The sequence below is a fragment of the Brachyistius frenatus genome, unplaced genomic scaffold (genome assembly GCF_029030835.1).
Source record: "Brachyistius frenatus isolate BFR_SWC_R1_liver_20210118 unplaced genomic scaffold, ASM2903083v1 Contig_2, whole genome shotgun sequence".
Classification (NCBI taxonomy): domain Eukaryota; kingdom Metazoa; phylum Chordata; class Actinopteri; family Embiotocidae; genus Brachyistius; species Brachyistius frenatus.
Window position 1 is genome coordinate 821,870 of NW_027210601.1, and position 20,497 is coordinate 842,366.

General features: G+C 40.8%; 1 protein-coding gene across 4 annotated transcripts in view; it reads left to right on the forward strand.

Annotated features, from left to right (window-relative positions):
* LOC138617335 (ephrin type-A receptor 7-like) overlaps positions 1–20,497 on the forward strand; it is a 360,848-nt gene that overhangs the window by 116,468 nt on the left and 223,883 nt on the right. For 2 of the 4 annotated variants that reach the window (XR_011310655.1, XM_069692260.1), the window contains exons 6-10: positions 2,733–2,857; positions 6,222–6,510; positions 8,284–8,392; positions 14,689–14,817; positions 17,357–17,412. Coding sequence is in view for 3 of the 4 variants with exons in the window: in XM_069692260.1 (XP_069548361.1) it covers positions 2,733–2,857; positions 6,222–6,510; positions 8,284–8,392; positions 14,689–14,817; positions 17,357–17,412 (708 nt within the window). In the remaining variant the exon portion in view is untranslated. The remainder of the gene's footprint in view (positions 1–2,732; positions 2,858–6,221; positions 6,511–8,283; positions 8,393–14,688; positions 14,818–17,356; positions 17,413–20,497) is intronic. The other 2 variants (XM_069692273.1, XM_069692282.1) reach the window with 2 other exon arrangements.

Sequence of the window (20,497 nt, forward strand, 5' to 3'; positions counted from 1 at the left end):
AAAACATGAAATAGCCACGCTTTGCCCTGTCTAGGTGTGAAAGTTAGACGTTTTCCTGTATTGGACAGAAATGAAACTTGCTTCACGCTTCGAACCATGTGATTCACAGGAAAATTGGTTTTCAAATTCAAAATCTCTGTTCCAGGAACTTGGTCACATGATCCAGCGTCACGTGACATTTACGTGCATGTTAGTATCACGCTTATAAAACGTGTGACTTTTACACCTACACAGGCCAAAGCGGGGCTATCTCACTTTTTGCCGTAGTGGACGGGGGTCTATTTCACGCTTTGCCGTGATACCGGGTTGGCTACACTCTTTTTCCTCTTCACTAAATGCCTGTACAGATTCATTAATCAATAAGAGTAATTTCCCTGCTGGTGTTTATTTACATTCCTGTGTAGTGTTCATTAGCATCTTTCCTTCTCCATAAGTGCCTTCCTTTTCTACTATCCCCCTACTGTGTATGCATCTATATGTTGTGCTGCATTGACACCATGTAGTGACAATCTTTAAATGACCCGGCGTCTCAAAGCAATATTAATACTTACAAAATGCAAATCATTAACATTTTCTCAACGCTTTGGATGATTATGATAAATATTTCAAGACGTTTGCATTCATTCCGTCTTATCTGTTTGTTTGTTTATGAGCTCAAATTGATTGATTCCATAATCTGTATAAAAACGTGTCCATATAAATGACATAATCTGAAAAACCTGCAAAGTCTGTATGTCACTGAATCCAACTAAATTATGATTATAAATAGAAAAAAAGATAATACCTAATCATCAACCTATTCATTAGATTTTTTGTTCCTCATTTTGGCTGTAGACAATCTAAAACACGCACAAACAGGGAAATCATTCCCTTTTTTTTTCTCTCTGAATTGGTCAGACATGAAATCAAATGATAAACGTAGCGCCCATGCATGCACACATATGCACATCAGTGTCAGTATTCCCCATCTTTCTGAAATACCACAAAACGTCACAGAGGTATTGATGAAGGATGCATGATACCTGTGTTTTCGAAGACATCAAAAAACAGACAGATGGAGGAGGACAGTGAAAGATGGAGATGCGGGCAGACAGAGTGTCTTTGATCCGCTGCCAAAAACGACTGTATTGTCCTGCTGTTTGAGAGGAGTAGCACAGATGCTCCGTGTGTGTGTGTGTGTGTGTGTGTGTGTGTGTGTGTGTGTGTGTGTGTGTGTGTGTGTGTGTGTGTGTGTGTGTGTGTGTGTGTGTGTGTGTGTGTGTGTGTGTGTGTGTTTGGTGGATTATTTTGTGTGTTTCGATCGTTTTGCCGGTGAATGACAGGCAGAACATATTCATTAGTGTGCCGTTTTCATTCAGGAAAGATATTAATTGATCGTAAAGGTCAGGAAAGAGATTTGCAGGAAGTGGGCAAGAAAGTAATAAGATAAAAACAGATGGCATACAGGAACAGAATCGGAAACTGAAAGAAACAGAAGGAAGAGGGATCACGTCTTTGGGAAAGGAAGGCATTGAAAGATGTCAAATTATGTGGAAAAACAGAAAAGAATTGTCATCCAGTACAGAATAAATGACAGAAAATACCTCTTACTCAGCCACTAAGCTGAGACCTAATGGCCTTAATAGCACCAATCCTCCCAAACATAAAGGTTTTTATTCTAAACTAACAGCAACCTATTATTTTTCTTTGTAGTTTTGACTGACAAACCATTTTGCTACTTCATTAAACATGGCATAATTAGCACTATAGCAAGAAAGGGTGGTGCTGGTTCATTATCATACTATTGTCAGCCTGTCATTTGTTGACAGAATTAAAGAACTGGTATTTCGTCAGTAATGAAATTGTTTGCTTGGTGAGTCAGTGTCAATACACACCACATCTAAATTTGGAAACCGTTGTACAGATAATTAATATTCTTGTTTGGTTCCCTGTCGTGATGAATGAGAGATGAAATATGTGTCATTGCAGCTCTCCTGGGTTGAGTCCGAAAAAGTTCTGCGGTCAGTTTAATAGAAAGACTCGGAGAAGAAACGGAGAATTCAGATCAAGAGCTTCTGCATCCGTCTGTCTCGTGTCGATACGGACATGTCAACCAATCCATATGCGTATCGATCAATTGTCAGTCCCGATGTACAGACCCAGGTTCCGTTGAGCGCCACACACACACACACACACACACACACACACACACACACACACACACACACACACACACACACACACACACACACACACACACACACACACACACACACACACACACAAAGAAACAAACAGTGTTTGTCCATTCATGGGAATTTTGAGTGCAATGAAGTTGTCCGCTCTGACGGGCTTCAGCTTCAATGATTAATGCGTACTTCTTCCATACCTACTTCGGTTTGTTCTCCTCACCTTACATCTGTGCTGGACTTTCCCACGTGTCCTTTTATGCCCACAGTCCACATTTGTTTGCCCTCCCACCTCAGAAATGAAAACGCAGTGGGCTCTGCTGCGCAATATATCAGTGCCTGGTTCCTACAAAATCCTCCTTGTAAGAGAACTCGCCTTATATCTCCTTTGACCTTTTCCCACACATGCAGGCTTTGTGTAAAAACTGTAAATACAGGAGAATTACGATGGTTTCTGATGTCCTCCAGAAAAGCTCCTCAAGCTATTGTATATATATTGAATGAGACCGAAGTCCCCAAAGTCAGCTTTCTCCTCTTTTTCTCCCTCCTCCTCTTTATCTGCAGCGCCATCTCTTATCAGTGAGCTGCGAGCGGAGAAGATCGAGCAGAAGAGCATCACCCTGGTGTGGAGGGAGCCGTCTTACCCAAACAGCAGCCGCACCGAATACGAAGTCAAATACTACGAGAAGGTAAATCTTACGTGATCAGCCGTCTACATTATTGTTGTCCACTGTTGGTTTTGTTATATCACCCATGTTTTTCTCCATCCGGTCTCAGCTCTAACATTTAGGCTGCAGTAAAGTTTATTTCTTCACGTTTGCTCTTGATAGAAATTGCCTAAAAAAAAATACAGCAACTCAATGCAGGAAAGCAGAAGAAGGATCTAAAGGTTAAAGGAAAATGTTAAGAAATATGTTCAGCTCTTTGGACATTATGCCTTTGAGCTCAAATGAAACATCTTCATAGCTGATATTAGTGACCAGATTTCAACATGTTCTATACATATGGGGATACGGGCTGGAGATTGTTTGTACCTGCTCTTAAACCTGGTTAGGTTGAGGCTCAAAGAACACTTCAGTGGGGAAAACGAACGCTTTGGGTTACAATTGTAACCCGAACTGTGTTGTACATTAAAATGACTACTCCCTTCTAGTCATGTAACCGTTGTTGTCTTAGCAACAGTAATTCCAATCGACTTGTGGTTGGAAACGGGACGCAAACATCACGGTATCAAACCATCCACCCAAACCTACCTCCTCTTAACAAGGAAAAACTTACATAATTTGATTATTATTTAAATAAATAAATACTTTCAATTGAATAAGCTGTTTTTATATAAGATCTGATGTAGTTTTTTTTTGGCGGAGTACAGTCTTCACGATTTTTCAGTACTGATGCGAGTGGGCGTCACTAAATAATATGAACCTGCCGTGCAGAAATGCCAAAGATTTGTTTGAGATGAACAGGAAGACAAGTCTCGGTACATATTTAGTAATTTGTCCAACAACCAAATTTAAGGGAGCTTACCATGAAAAAAAAAAGTATGGTTAAAATTACAGGAACAGAGGCAGCAGAGATCTTCTAACTATATGGATCAAACCATCACATTACACAAATCAATAGTGTCTTTAGACGCCTGCTGCATCTGAAATGTTTCTTTCAAACCCACGTCTTAGTTTGTATTTCAGGCTTTGTCTAAAGTTTTCCCAAAGTTCGAGATAACCCTGACGACATTTTCAGGTTTTTTTTATTTATTTTTTTATATAACTTTGAAACACTTCCTCCAGAGTCACGGGGGAAACAATAGAACTGCTTTAGGTCACTGCAGTCGATTTGTGACATCAAAAACACGAAAACATTTACCCTTTTGCTTTGATCTACGACACTAATTTGCCACCAAGCCACATGGTGAACGATAAAAGCTGCATAATTTAATGGCGAGAGCACAAAATCAACCGAAGGAAGAGATACGGCAGTGTTTTTACAACCCTTTCCTTAAGATTAAATCGTTGTTTTGAATAAAAGTAATTTGTTTCTTTTGGAGTGTTTCATGGGCCGATTATGTATAAACCTGATTCCATATTACCGCTACATTTATTTTGCTTTCATGGCTAACGACTGTAATTTCATCGGCCTTATCATGCTCATTTAACGTAGCACTTAGTCAGATTGTGGCTGCCCCATCAACAGTCATAGTCTCCACAGTAAATCTGTCATGCACATAAACCACAGCTGTCGCACTCACTCTTCACCATTTTCACATGCTGCATTTTGTGACAATGCCAGGTCTCTCTTTCACCCATTTTCACATCTCCTTCTCTTCTCTATCCTTCACCATATTTAATAAAGCCCTTTTCTGTGCCGCTCTACTCCCACATCTTTAGAGAAAATAGAGGAAAAGATTTAGAGGAAGGGTAGGCGAGGACCGACATGTGGAAAGAAAAGAGAGTAAAAGAGGGTATGCACTGGAATGAGATGCCTTTGTTGTAACTGATGGAAAGAAAAGGTTAAAGATGATATTTGGGGCGGATGAAGGCGGGAAAATGACTTGGTGGAAAGATACTTGTAAGAACACGATTATAGAAAGAAACGAATGAAAGTTCTTGGTGGAACGAGGTGTAGAAGAAAAGCAGAGCGAGGGGAAACAGATGAATATAAAAAATGTACGAGATCGATGGGAACAACACCGAAAAAGACAGGAACATTGTTGAAAGGCCATAAAAAGAAAAGGCAATAAAGCTACAATGCAACAAAGAGCCTATTAAAGAATAAAATATGACTGTGTTTAGTCAGTAGCCTCTTTCGCCCTTCTTTTGTTATCACAATACAGACTTACAGTATGGGCTCACATAGTGTTTAATTGAATCACTTGTTAAACATTTGACCAATTTAACGTGAATTATTCAAATGTGTTTAATGTGGATCGTAACAAATAGCACATTGTTGACAATAATAATGATTAACATTCTTAATGAATAATCATGATTAATTCGGTTTATTCATAACTTGACATTAGGACGTGTCATCTCTGAGTGCTGTGCAAAAAACCCACTCACTACTCCATATTTTCTTCTATATTTCTGTCCCACAGTATATGAACTCTACCTATCTATTTTTATTGCATTCTTTGTGTGTCACTCTGATTTTCTACTGTCTTTATTCCCTCCTTTCATGGTCATACATGGAAATAATTAGGTGTGTAGTGGGTGGTTTTAGTTAAATGGTAACAAATTTTACGCTGCTTAGCATGCTGGCACTTAAATAGCAATGACGAGGCCGATAGAAATGTCCTACATTTTGCGTTTCTTTTCAAAAATAAAAGTAATTACATACAATTTGAATTTGACCTGAAGATGTCACCAAGTTTGCAAGAAAATTGTCTGCACAAAGTTTAATTTTTCCATTTTTCAACCTCTTTTCATCCTTGAACATCAGTCAGATTTACCTTCAGATCTGTTTTACAAGCTCTATCATCGCTTGCAGTGATCTCATTGACATGCAAAGGCAGACATGCAAACATACAAACATACAAACAGGACTGTTTGTCGAAAAGGGCGGAGGTGGGAAATGGATTGCAATGAACAGGCAAAAAACAAACATATCACACACAAGTGGAGTTATTATGGTAATGTGTGTTACCTACGTACTTAGCCCCCTTGTGCCCGTTTGTGTGGCGTGAGTCATTCTCACAGACAAACAGATGAGCACCGTATTTTCTAAAGACTTTACTAATGGATAGAGTCACACTGTTATTATTGTTTGGGGGAAAAAAAAACAAAGTGTAGAACAAAACGTCTTGAACGCAGCTAAAGAAGTCTTCCTCCTGATTTTGGCTTCACAAACGGTCTAAATAAATGAAACGCCACCAAAGCGTTTGATTTTGTTACAGAACTGTCTTGCACGTCCCACAGCATTACAAACACAGCCTTGGAAATGAGCAAGTCATCTCACAAATGGATTCCACCTACTCAGTCTCACTCCTCCGCCACTTCCTCCTCCTGTTTCTCTCTTTCTTTGTTTCTCTGTTTCTCACTTCACGTCGTGTCTCCGCAGGAACAAAAGGATCAGAGTTATTCGACTGTGAAGACCGCCGCCACACGGATCAGTGTCAACAACCTCAAACCCGGCACCACATATGTCTTCCTCATCCGCCCCTTCTCCACGCCGGCCCCCTCCTCGTCCCTGTCTTCCTCCCCGCGCTCATCCTCCTCTTCATCCTCGTCCCCCTCTACTTCTTCCTCTTCTTCTTCGTCCTCCTCCTCCTCCTCCTCCTCGTCTTCCCCGCTGCCCATTGACTACGGAGCGTACAGCGCTCCCCTGGAGCTGCAGACACTTGGCGAGTGTGAGTATCTGTTTTACGCCTCCCCCCCCCTTCTCCTCCTCACTTTCGCTCCTTTCTCCTCAGTTCCTCCTCTTAGCACTGCCAGGCGTGTGCAGGCACCTGGCCAGCCCACACAATGAGGCGTGCTGCTCGAGTACGAGCTAGGCAGGGACTGGGACGGGGATGTGTCTAAGATTATGTGTGAAGATTTAGGATTTTACCAGCAAGCTGTGAAATGGCTCTTCTTTTTGCAAGTGGATATTGTGTCCCTTGTGCCACCTCAGGGTCTGGTTGGGATTGTGTTTTCATGCCTCGTGCTTCTCATGAATTCTTTGTTTTGAACCTTTTTATTGAACCAGGAAACGGATTTGTTGAGAATTCTTAGTCGTACAGCGCTGAGCTGCTTCACATTATTCATATAACTCGCCTAATCGGTGCCCTGCCAACATACTAGCTCCTACTGAACAGTTGGCTAAAGACCAGCTGCTCTTCCAGACATCATTTATTCATGTTTTTTTTTTTTTAAGTGTCTTGGCTTGCACACAAAAGTTAGAGGTTCTTCTTTGTTTTGTTTTAGGCAAAGGAAGTTTTACATAGAGAGGTTTTTGGACAATTTACATGTGGTTTTCACCACCTAGCCTCAGGCTGGCCAAAGTTTGAAATGAGTGACGACTAGACCCACACACACACACAAAGCACAGAAACTTACAGTGGCTGTGTATGAAACACACGCATTGAATACAAAATCACCATATGTTACCATCAAAATAATCACGCCGTTATTACATTTATCTGTCAATTGAATTTGTTTCCTTCCTTATTTTCCAGACAGTGCACATTGATCAACATTTACTAAGATGAATGTAATGTGCTGGGGTTAGCTCAGCAGCTAATTTGAAAAATCAACCAAAAACGGACCAAAAAAAAGTAGAAGCATAAAGTAGTAAGAATACAAACAATAAAAAGAAACTGGAAGAAATGCAGCTCAGCTCTTTGTCCTGACAATCTTAAACCAACAATACAAGTGGACAAGTGTGCCCCGTTAAGTGACCACTTATCTATAAAAACATCACATAATGCATGATTACGAGTTTAAATCTAAATTACTATAATGAATGCAATTCCTGATTTCCATGGATACATGATGTGTTAACAAGAGGAACCTTTTGTGCAAAGGTTTGTCAGGCGACCGCTGCAGCACCGATGAGAGAAAAGATAATGATAATGAGTGATAACAAGGTCAACAACCTGTTTTTAAACCCAACATGAAAGAGAAATATTTTAATTGCTACTAAAAACGATGTAAACATGAAAAATCTATAATTGTATGACGACTAGCAAAACCTAATATCTGCTGATGAAGATGATGTGATGTGATTGAAATCTCCAGAACAGCTACTAAATAGATTTGTAGATTATTTTTCGATGGAAAATGACCATCGGTTTTACTGCAACAACAGCACAAGTATGCCGAGTTTTATAGAAACAAATTGCTGTACTATTTCTCATCCTTCAATTTATATGAATATTTTAGATGGTATATTATAGTAGGAGGGTCAGGAGAGAATATTTATAATCTTTCAAAAATGATGGCAGCCAAAAAATGTCAGTTTATACTCAACACTTAATTGCTCCATAATTTGCGTTCTGCTCATGTCCAATGTACTTTAACTGAATATATGTGTAGTGCATGCTGGGTTGTTAAATAGAAAACTGTGTTTCTTTGCCTATTTCTGCTCAACTGTTGTGGTTGTGTTCATATGTGCGATCCGTTTTGCATTTTGTTATTTCCAGTGGCCCTGGCGTCCAGCGAACAGAGTCCGGTGGTGATCATTGTTGTCGTGTCTGTGGCTGCCCTCATCATGCTGCTCTCCATGGGAGTCGGGCTGCTCATCTGGAGGAGGTAGATATGAATGTACAGACGTAAACGTGCACACATCAGATTAATTAATCATCCACTAATACACTTCCTACAGCTCATTGTGTTATCCCAAGATTTGTAATGCCCTTCGCATGTTACACAAACACACACTGACATTCACATGTGTACAAACACAACATGCACATCATAGACTCAATCACACAATCGGTCAGGAGTGCTACTCCATCATACACCAGATTACAATAATCTGTTAACAAGAGGAGATCCGCTGTGAAAGGACTGTGCGGTGAAAGTGAGAGAAGTGCGCAATCACAATACACACTCGCTACGGTTTAATATGAAACATAAAGACGTCAGCTTCATAATAGTGCAGGAGAAAACGTTGGTAGGGTCAGAACCTTCTTTCACGTTCGTAGGTCTTTGCTGTCTAATTAATTTCCTCAAATAGAAGTGGGTATGAAAGGTTAAAGCAGTGTCACAACTGACACGGTTATCTAAAACCAATAGTTTGCTTCACCTCTTGGGCATACACAGAATCAAAGGCTTTGTGTTTGTGTTTTACAAAGATAGTCAATGGTCCATCTTCATTATTTTACCATAAATTCATGGAAGATCTAAAGATTACAGCACACAACTTAAGTTTAAAGCAACACAGGTGATGACAGTAACTTTATTCACTACTGTGGTGACTTCATTATTTCAGCATAGTGCTTCAACTAATTAAATTGAGATTCTTTCAAATATAAAGTATTTTGTGGTGGCAGGAAAATCATTCAGACAGCAGTAATCAGTCTGAATGGTCTTTGTTTCTTCTTTTCTGATTAGCTTTCAAGTGGCAGCCTGGTGCTCTTCAGTTCAGCTTGGATCATTTTGTTTTTTCAAAACTGAAGAGAATTAATTGCAATGCGGCTTTTAATCTTCACAACCAACCAGCATAAGATTAGGTGACGCTAGCCAATAAGTGTTATGATAGCATGGTTTTAAGAACTGTAAAGTAGGACAATTTAAGAACACTGCCTTGATTAATTTAATTGATTTCTGATGATTAGGAGACCTTACTGGAGTTTTCCCAGCAATGCAAGTAATATTGTTACAAGGTGTAACTACATGTATATTATGTTAATACTATAATACTAAAGACAATGTATAGACAATCATAAGTGACTTGTACACAATAACAAAAATGGTCAGATATGAATTTCTTGCCTGTTAAAATGTAAACAAGACAAATAAATTGCTGAACCATGTATGAAATACTACATGGCTTTTAATTTGAAACAGGGACTTTTAATTTGAGATGAGGGCTTTTAATTTGAAACAGGGACTTTTAATTTGAGATGAGGGCTTTTAATTTGAAACTAGGGCTTTTAATTTGAGATAAGGGCTTTTAATTTGAAACAGGGGCTTTTAATTTGAAACTGGGGCTTTTAATTTGAGATAAGGGCTTTTAATTTGAAACAGGGACTTTTAATTTGAGATGAGGGCTTTTAATTTGAAACAGGGGCTTTTAATTTGAGATTAGGGCTTTTAATTTGAAACTAGGGTTTTTAATCAGACAATGATTTTATCATCGCTATAGTGTATCTTATCATTTAGGTCCATGTTTTATTCAGCTGAAAGCGCGATGAGACATTTCTGCTTTCTGTTCCAACTATTTTGCTCTTTAACTCCTGTCCAACTCTATATCCTGCCAGCTCGCCTCATACATGCAGACACAGACGCACACACACATGTAGCAGTCTTACTGTATACTTCACCATACACACATGCGAGCGCATGAATAAGGAGCACAACATCTATTCACACAGTTGCAGTCATGGCTACATGTTTGTTTTGTGTGTTTGTTTTTTTTTTTTTTCATTTCATTTGGCTGCCATTTAGCTGATGTCTGTCCAGGGAGATTTTTTTTCAGATACATCATGGGAACATTTGTTTGTATAGTTTGTGTACACTCTCTTTATTTCGTCAACGCACAGACAGAGATCCACATTGATGCTGCGTCTCGGCCACATGAAGTAAAGCCGGCCTTTTCCACAGGTCACGCCTACCGTATCTATATAAAGAGTGGGCTGTGATATAGATGCCACCAATTCGAGATCCACACAAAGAGGACAGTGTAGAATCATCCCGGTGTAGAAAGGGATTCTATTCATCCTCAGCAGCACAGCATGAATTGATAGATGTCAGTCAAACACCTTTAAAGGAATATATGGGAATAGATGTCATCACAGTCTCACACATACACAGTCATATACAGACAGTGTAAACACAGAATATGCAAAAATGTGCTTATTCTCACTACACACAACCTCACACACACACACACACACACACACACACACACACACACACACACACACACACACACACACACACACACACACACACACACACACACACACACACACACACAGTATTTCTTGCAAAGTATTTAAATACATTCTTGCTTTGAGGAAAGGCAGCATCATCTCTTCATGCACGGCCTAGCAGTGAATAATAATCCTTATCTTTCTCTCCTTTATTTCTATCGTGCATTCATTGCAAGTGGTTTCTATTGTTCATCCCTGCTGGACCATTAACTAGCTCTTCATGTTTTGCATAGAGACAAAGAGGGAATGGTTTGATGCCTCAATTACGATGCTCATGTTCGCAAAGACAGCCAGCTCCCAGCTATGACTGGAGGGACTCAGTGACATCGATCTACCCACTCACACACACACACACACACACACACACACACACACACACACACACACACACACACACACACACACACACACACACACACACACACACACACACACACACACACACACACACACACACACGCACACACGCAAATGAGGCACGGGCATGAGAAGTCAAACACATTACTGTCATGCATGCACATTTATGGATGTGCACACGGAGGCTTTGCACAATCCTTAAACCCACTTTATTTTTCACTTTTAATGGAAATTATCTGTAAAATGTACATGTAGTTTGGTTCTCTGTTATCTTAATTTATCCATGTTGCTGTTTGTCTAAAGTGCGTAATACTCAAGAAAATGACTTATCTGTTGTTTTCTATGACATTTCATGTATTAGCATCAGCGGACTCGCAAATGGCTGATTGCACAATATGTTTGCCACTTAAACAGTTGCAATATTCAGCTTTTCTCCCCCAGTTTGCACGTCATAGCTTCTGTACTGACTTTTCCTCCCGTGTTTGGTGTATTTATAGACCAAACTCCTGAGTTTCGTCCAACCAATTGTCCAATACACAATTGTAATAAGTCTACTAGCAAATAAAAGGTAAAAAAAAAAAAAAATGAAAATATAAACATTTATGAAACAGAAACCCCTATTTTATTTCACCAATTTCGCTTTAAAATCATTTTACAGCTGAATTGATTGTCAGCATTGATGCTGGCGATGACTAACCGATTGTTTCAGCTCAGTCATGATACAAAATAATATCGAAACACATCAGCAGACCATCAGTTTTTACTTTTATGTGTCACATTACAGTGAAATACCTGGAAAATGAACTCTTAGACAGAAAATAGAAAGACCTCATCTTGAAGCTATGCTTTCACACACACACACACACACACACACACACACACACACACACACACACACACACACACACACACACACACACACACACACACACGCGCGCGCACACACACACACACACACACACACACACACACACACACACACACACACAGGATCCACTGGTGCCTGACAGAGTTTGATTGAGCCAGAGTTCCAGAGCATTGCCCAAACATTCTCCAGGAAGCCCAGGCTTGACTGGTCAGTGCGAGGTTGTTTACCCTTCACCGGCCACACCAGCGTGTATGCGTGTCTTGTGATTCAGTGGGTTTTGTGTGTGTGTGTGTGTGTGTGTGTGTGTGTGTGTGTGTGTGTGTGTGTGTGTGTGTGTGTGTGTGTGTGTGTGTGTGTGTGTGTGTGTGTGTGTGTGTGTGTGTGTGTGTGTGTGTGTGTGTGTATTCGTCTTATGTCTGGTGAGTGAGCTACAAGTTATCAGGAGCGGGAGACGGAGGAGAGTTCAAGAAGAAAGGAGGAAGCAGGAAATTAAAGCAGAGGGTCATTTCATAGGGCCAGTGACACTCGGTGACACACAGTGACAAAGAAAGTGGGATTCATGGGGAAAAAAATGAGAGTGGGGAGAGTTTGGTAAGCCAAGAGAAAAGGTCTCAAGCTCAGCAGTGTAGTTTCCTCCAGTGCTGCCATCTAAGAAAGTCCACAAACAAATGTTAAAGTTGACATTTTTCCTCACTTTTGAAATGGTAAGTGATCCTACAACTACAACATCTTTATTTGTATGAAAAAAAAAACATTCACATACCCAAAGGAGGAGATGCTTATGTGTCAGCAGGGATCATCCTAGTAAAGCAACTCACCAGAAGAAGAAAAACAAATGTGTCACTGTTTGAAATCTTACAAATTAGTCATATTAATGAATACAACTTATGATGGATAAAATGGCTTTGTGAAATTCCTTAATTTCCCATGTATTTTTCCCCATACATAAATCTCTGCTGCCCCGTTTCCTGTCTGCTTCATTTTACCTGTCAGTTAGGATTCTGTTCCTGCTCTCTCACCCATTATTCATATCATTTCCATAACTGCACTTTGTTCTGGAGGATAAGTCAGGTATAGAGTAGAAAGAGATCGCAGTGAATAGGCTTCATTTACATGGAATCTGTCCTTTTTTTTTTTTTTTTTGCTTTGAAGTTCTCTCCTGAAAACACCAGCGAGTTGGCTGCATATGTGATAACTCTTTAAAAAAAATGAACAGAATATTAAGATGCATAGCAGTAAGGCCGGTGCTAACTGTGTCATCCAAAATCACGATTACTTGAGAGGGTAACATCCCACGTTCCCATGCAGAAGATAGACTGCGCTCCATCTCCTCGGATGTTTCTATGTTTGTTCCAATGTTGGGTGCCAGACACGGCAACTTGGCCAATAAGATGCAGCTCAGAAAACTAATTTCCTGCTCTCAGTTGTTAAAAAGTATGATTAGGAAGTGTACCATTAAAACATGGTAAAATCGTCAGATATAACCAACCTGAGCTATTTGACCAAACTGAAGTAAATCCAATAATACATATTCCCAGTTGACAGTAGTGCTGTTTAGCCATGTAGACGGTTTAAAGAATGGGATTCATGGTGACATTCTGTATTTATTTGACAACAAACTCCATTGAAAGATGAAAACCAACAAGCAGTTGATCCTTCAAACAAATATAGCCTGTGTTGCCAAAGCTTTAGAAAAAGCTTTTTTTGTTTTTTTGTTGTTTTTTTTTGTGCCAGAGAGTTCCCCTGTTTTCCAAAAGCTATTAAAAACATGTCAGTGAGCCTCATCGTGGCAGTGGGTGACGTGTTCCTTCATTACAAACACTCTAGTTTAATTTGAGTTAGTCCCACATACACAGTCCTGCTGCTGAAAATACTCACGAGAACCAAATCAGCAGCGGAAAACAGTCCCGAACAAAAATGGCATTTATTCTTGGTTAAAACCATTTGCTAAAAACAATGTCCAACTATATCATAAAATGATTCAGCCTTTTAGAAATGTAAAACTCTTTCTTTTTGACCACTTTTTTAAAGATTTAAATCTTCAATAGGAACATATGGGTTTCGGCTGCACAGACAAGCAAGAAAAGTCATAAAGTGAGTGAAGAGAAATATCACTAGCTTTAAAATTCATGTTTTGTTTGCAAAGTTATTGCCATGCACGTAGCAACAGAAAATGTTTCTTTATTTGGGTAAATTTGCTCTTTAACTTGAAAACATTCAATTTTAGTTTCCATTAATTACATTCATCGATTCAGTCAAAGACTTAAACTACAATGGTATGTCTTGCCAAAATTGACATTTGATGAAGCTGACAGTGACAGAATTTGGCCAAAAATGTCTGTGTCTGGCATTCACACATTTTTTTTTCTGCCATCTGGTTCTTCAGTAGTGTGAAATGTAGAAAATTGGTCCAAATCGCTATAAATTCTAGTTTAGAGGGGTTTAATAGACTGCAGGGGACTTTTTTTTTTTTTTCAAACTAGAGAATATACAGTATGCTTTCACAGGAATGTTAATCTATGATTATTTTATCATTTTGCATGTGTTCTTGGTAGCATCCACCTGATTCCAATGATTAGAAAGATTAGATTTGACAGAAATCTATCCATCAATCCAAAGTTGTGTTTACTGACCATATTTTAAAGTATAATAATAATCCAAAAAATTTAAAAAAAAAGAGCCAGGATTGACATGGGCACCTCCCTCCCTTGTTTTCTTCCCAGCAGCGTCTGCTCGGGCTCTTCCAATGTTACTCCTGCTAGCGTGGTGCTGCTCTCGACCTCCTTCTCCACTCTTCCACCTCCTCCTCCTCTTATTTCTCCTCTTCCTCCCTTCACACAGCTGATGCCCAGGTACACTGGCATGTCTCCACTCCCCTTCCCCCCTGCTCCTGTTTTCTCCACTTCTTCTCTCCTTCCCTCACATCCCTCCCAGTTCTCCACTTTTTGCTCCTTCCACGCTTCTTTTTCTTCTTTCTCGAGCTTTCCTCATACAAAGAAATTGATAATAAGCCCAAACCATTTTCTTCTTCTTCTTCTTCTTTTTTTCTTTTTTTGTCAAGCTGTTTGGACCAATTTTATTTATATCCCCATGAATGTGCTCTGCCACAGGGGACACTTACCGTTGAATTCATACCCCAAAAGAAGCGACCCTCCAAAGAGAACTACTTTGCATCTGCTATTTCATTTTTGTCACATCTGTGACATTTCAAAAGAAGTAACAGAAATGGAATCAAGTCATGAGATTTTTTTTCTTTTATTCATCCCTGCCAATTATTCTTCCTCCTCTTCTTCATTATTTCCCTTCTCCAAGACCTGATTGGCCTGCTTGTTCCTTTACTGTCTATACTGTACCACTTGTATGTTACTATATTATTAGTATACTCCCGCTCTGCATTTTGCTCAGCTTTGTCACTCTCTTAATTTATTTAGCTGCAGTTTTTTTTTTTTTTTTTTTTGCCACCTTAATCTTTAGTATGCATGCTTTCTTTTTCAATTTGCATCTTCCTCTGCCTTCAGCCATTGTATGGGCTATAATGTGTGCCTCTTCAAGCTCATCTTCTTTGCATACTCTTCTCCCCAATTACCCTCTTACTCGCAGCCTCTTATTTTTGTGTCACTTCCGCTGCCTCTTCTTATCACATTTTCTTTCTCAATGGTTTATCCCCTGCTTTGCCCTCTCTCCCCTTGCCATGTTCTCTCCATTTGCTCATTTACCTCTACCCCCCCCCCACCCCCCTTTAGTCTCTTGCATCTTGTTTCTCTCGGTACCATCATGCCCTCCGTCCTCATCTCCCTCCCTGCTCCTCGTCCACTGTGCTCCCCTTATCTATTAATTCTTGTCTCCTCTCCCCTGTCTGATATCTCCTGCCCTGAGGAGTTGCTGCATGTGTCTGCCGGTGTGTTTTGACAGACAGGGTCCCGACCTTGTCTCAGACCCTGCTGCTGCACAAGCTGAGGAATGTGTCAGCCTCACCCTCCGCTACGTCTCCCGTCTTACAAATACTCGCAGGGACAACAAGCACATGCAAAATAGCAGATTCCTGTAAATGCACGCACTCGCACGCACGCACACACACACAAACACACACAAGCGTTTGTGCATGCACACTCGTTGCAAACTCCCACACGCAAATATTCCCACGTGCATACATGAAAAGAAGCTGGCGCGAGCACACGTACACATGCAACGCAAGCCTGTCAGGCTCTCTCTGTAAACTTCCTCTCAGCTGTGCACTGGTTTTTGTGTGATCTGCTGATTTGCTCTGACATTCACATTAACACATGGCCCCCCGGAGCAGATATAATATTTCTTTTAAACACAACCGCACTCAACACGCACAGGTCTTTAGACACCTGCGCGGGCGCTCTCGTTTACTGACTTTCACAGTCTGCCTCAATGTCACGAGTCCTTATAGTCTTAACTTTGGCATGTTGTGATTGGAGCTTCTTTGCTGAAAACATTCAACACAACTAGCCACAATAGGAATGTTCTATGTTTACTTAATGATAATATGCTTGCAGATATAAATGCATTTACAATTAGTCCTAAATCCCACAGGAAAAAAAAAAAAAAAAAAAATTCTGCACAAAAAGCTTTTCAGACTGGAGTTGGAAAAAAACCCTCAATGTGTTTTTATGACCTCGTATTGCACATGCAGATCTGGAAAATATTTAGAATAAATTTCATTTTAGCATCTCTTTGTCAAAAGAACCTTTTGACATAATGTAGATTTTACCCTGAATACTTTTTTGGGTCTTGTTTTTCATCCCTTTCTCTAATCCAAATAAGCAGGCGGTGCTTGCTAGCCCGAAAGATTGTTCATCACCTTGTAATCTGTCACTTACAGTGTGTGTGTGTGTGTGTGTGTGTGTGTGTGCGTGCGCGTGCGTGCGTGCGTACATGTACGTGTGCATGTGTCAGCCAAGTTTCCTTCTAAGCCGAAAAGCCATCAGCAGTGAGATCATACCAAGCGCTCTCTTCTTTACACCCCCTGTGGTGGCAGAGGATGAAAGAAAAACAGTGTGCGCACATACATAGGCACAGCAGAGTCGCCCAAGTGTGTATGCGTCTTCACTTCTTGCATAAGAAGTCACTAAAGGTGAAAAAAACACCTTTGACTCGCTCAGTCAAACAGGCAAGATTTCTGCTCAGTCTCGGATCTTTTTGTCGCTCATCAATGCCATCACGTCAGGGGCCTCTCCGAATGCCTCTCCGTGGCCTCTCTCAACTATCAATACTATTGTCGCTTTCTCTCATCTGACAGCTATTGCACATCGAATACAATCTATTATGTTGCAAGATAAACAGCATCTGAAGCTTGTACGTTGCCTGTGTCTGCCAAGTGGGATAAAAACACTGTCTGATGGCTGTCTTTGTTTCTCTTCACAGACAATGCGGCTACAGCAAAGCATCTCAAGAGGGAGACGAGGAACTTTACTTCCAGTGTAAGTGACAACAGTGATTACTCTATTATATCACTCACTCTGTTATATGTGTGTGTGTGTGTGTGTGTGTGTGTAAAAACCGTGCGGGTAAGGAGGAGGAATCTGGAAAACGGAGGCTTTGTCTTTTCCCTGGCATGTGCTGGAATGCGTGTGAACACACACATGCGTGTAACATTACAGATGACTTTTGAGGCATTAAGTAGCACCACGGCATTAATTCTTAATTCTGAGTGCATGCTTAGCTGACTCTGAGCACACCGACACGCTCCATTAGGTGGTGTGTGCGGCAAAGTTTGATGGGGAGAGATTGAAATCTGGAGGAGGGGAGAGATAAAGAGCCGGAGATGAGGAGGGGAGGCGGGGAGGCGGGGAGGCAGGGAGGGGGAGGTGAATTGGGAAACGGGGGATAAAAGCTGCTGAAACAAGGCAGGCAGCAGCAGCAGAGAATGCGCTTCACAAACAGGATGTGAAACGTTGTTGTCGTCTATCATGTCGTACACGGTTGTAAATGCTTCTTTTTTTTTTAACCTCTGGTCACAAAGCTCTCACCAAGCTTTTTGTTTGACAGTAACAGAATGAAACTAGTTTGTCATATCTCATCCTGTTTGTGTGTAACGTGTGCGTGCCAGTGCTTAATGTGGGGGATGTGTGTGTCGTTTTGGAGCTTTTTGTGTGTGTGTGTGTGTGTGTGTGTGTGTGTGTGTGTGTGTGTATGCATACACAAATTTGTAAAAAAAAAAATTAAAAAAAATCAGTCTGTGTTTGTATGTGTGTGTGTGTGTGTGTGTGTGTCCGTGCATGCTCATTTGCGTTGTTTAATCTCCCAGCATGCTGAGCCCTCTGGAGAGGTTTGGAGCACTATGCCTGATGAATAATGAGCGGAAGCCATGCGGCTGGGAATTAAATCTGCCCAAACAAAGACATGCCAACAGCTGACAAGCACGCAATACATACAGAAACACACCCACACACACACATATATTTTTGGCCTGATTTTGAGAGGCGCGCACACCTTTCTATGTAGAACACGGACACTTGTATAAATAGAAGCAAAGGCACATTTCTGTTCTCATTACCCACCACGAAGCCCACTTCCTGTTCCCTGAATGTGGTCTCTCGTGGTGCTGCCGTTTTGCCTCGTCAGAGCTGAGGAAGGGTGCAAAGTAATGTATAAAAAAAAACTCCCATATGTTCGCCTGCCTGACTCTTAAAACACATTCTACGGCCATATATTAACACGGAAGGACGGGGAGAGAGCGAACGCGTGAATAAATGAACGCGCGAGTGATAAAGTAGAGGAAGAAGAAGAAGGAGGGGAGAACGGACGGCAAATGAGTAAGAAGGGGTAGAGGGATGGTGTGAGAGGAGGCGAGTTGACAGAGAAGGACAGACTCATCATAAGTGACACTGCTCCTAACATTAGTTTTATGTCAGAGTGTGTGACCTAGAAACACGCAGTCGGGGAGGGAGGGAGGGAGGGAGGGAGGGAGGGAGGGAGGGGTCGGGCCTCAAGACTCATCTTCGGTCTCCATTAATAGACCAGTTTCAGATACGATCCGCAGTCTGATTTCATGCGAGAGCGAGTGAAAGTGTCGAGGGAAATGAACGGCGGAAGATACGACGGCATGATGAAGAGTTTGTTGACTTTTTGTCCACATTTTTCTTTTTTTTTTTTTTTTTAAAAAGAACATATTTGTGGCGGAGCATCAAATCTGTGATCCCGCTGAATATTATGCAGCCGAATGTGAATATGTTTCGGTTTTCCCTCAGTCGCTCACGGCGACGCCACAGTTAACCCTGAAAGTCATCTGCCACCGAGCCAACGAAGCGCACGTCTGTGTGTGTCACGTATATGTGTGAACGTTTGTGGCCATTTTCAGCCTATATTTTTCATTTTATGAGACATGTCTGCGTCCCCTTTTGTGTGTGTGTGTGTGTGTGTGTGTGTGTGTGTGTGTGTGTGTGTGTGTGTGTGTGTGTGTGTGTGTGTGTGTGTGAGTGTGAGTGTGTGTGTGTGTTGGTGTGTGTGTGTACGCACGCGCGCACCTTATAGCTGGTTTTAATGGCAACAGCTGTGTTTGAAAAATCCTGTTCGACAGAAAGGGGTCTTCAATCCTCCACTGAGCTCAGGCCTTGAATAGAAAAGGTTTCATTTGCTTCATAATTGCACTTTTGGCTTTTTTTTTTCTTTTTTTTTGTGGATGCGTGTGTCTCCACACAAACATGTCTCTGAGTGTTTTTGTACAACACAAGAAAGTGTGTGTGTTTGTGTCAGATCAATAAGCCGTTATGAGTCAGCCAGTAAACGATCCCTCAGGTCGATCTGGAGCTGTAATCACATTTCAGAGCCTCGGTTCTGCTTTTGGGAGGAACCACCAGGCCCTTTCCTGGAAGATTAGCTTTAACATGTAATAACAAGGGTCAAAGGTCACCTAATTGAGAGTTATACCCGGCCGGATAATGGTTATTGGCTACGTCCTGGCAAGTTTATTCGCTAGTTGTTAGTGTTCAGTAAATACAACAGGCAGCTGATAAGGGAAACAAGAGACTCATTGAAAAAAGCAGGTAGTGTTTTCTTTTGTTGTGTTGTGTACAGCCACAACACTCAATATCACTTTCATTTCTAAATGTCAGCTGAAGTTTCCTATTGTTGGGTCTCATTAGTGTCACGGTGGGGATTTTGCAGAGGCCCTTGAAAGAAATTAGGCAAAGCTTTTCTTTACGTGTCGGGAAAAGGAAAATTATTCTATGTTGAGTTCAGACTCTATTTTTGTCTGAATTCTTTGTAGACCTGAACACATCCTTTATTGAACCTACTACAATATTCATTAAATGTCACACTGTGGTTTGCCGCTATATGATGATATTATTTTTAGATCTCTTTTTGCTGAGGTTCCTAATCTGTCTTTTTTTTTTTTTAAACCAACACTCTAAAACTAACAACAAAGCATGCATGCCAACTACAAGCACCATGACACTTGGTTTCTCCGCCTCAGCATTTTAAAGTCTATTATGCTTGTCCCAGTTTCTGACTGAAGATTGTTTTGTGTTTGTGCGTGTCTCTTGTTTTGCATATGTGTGTGTG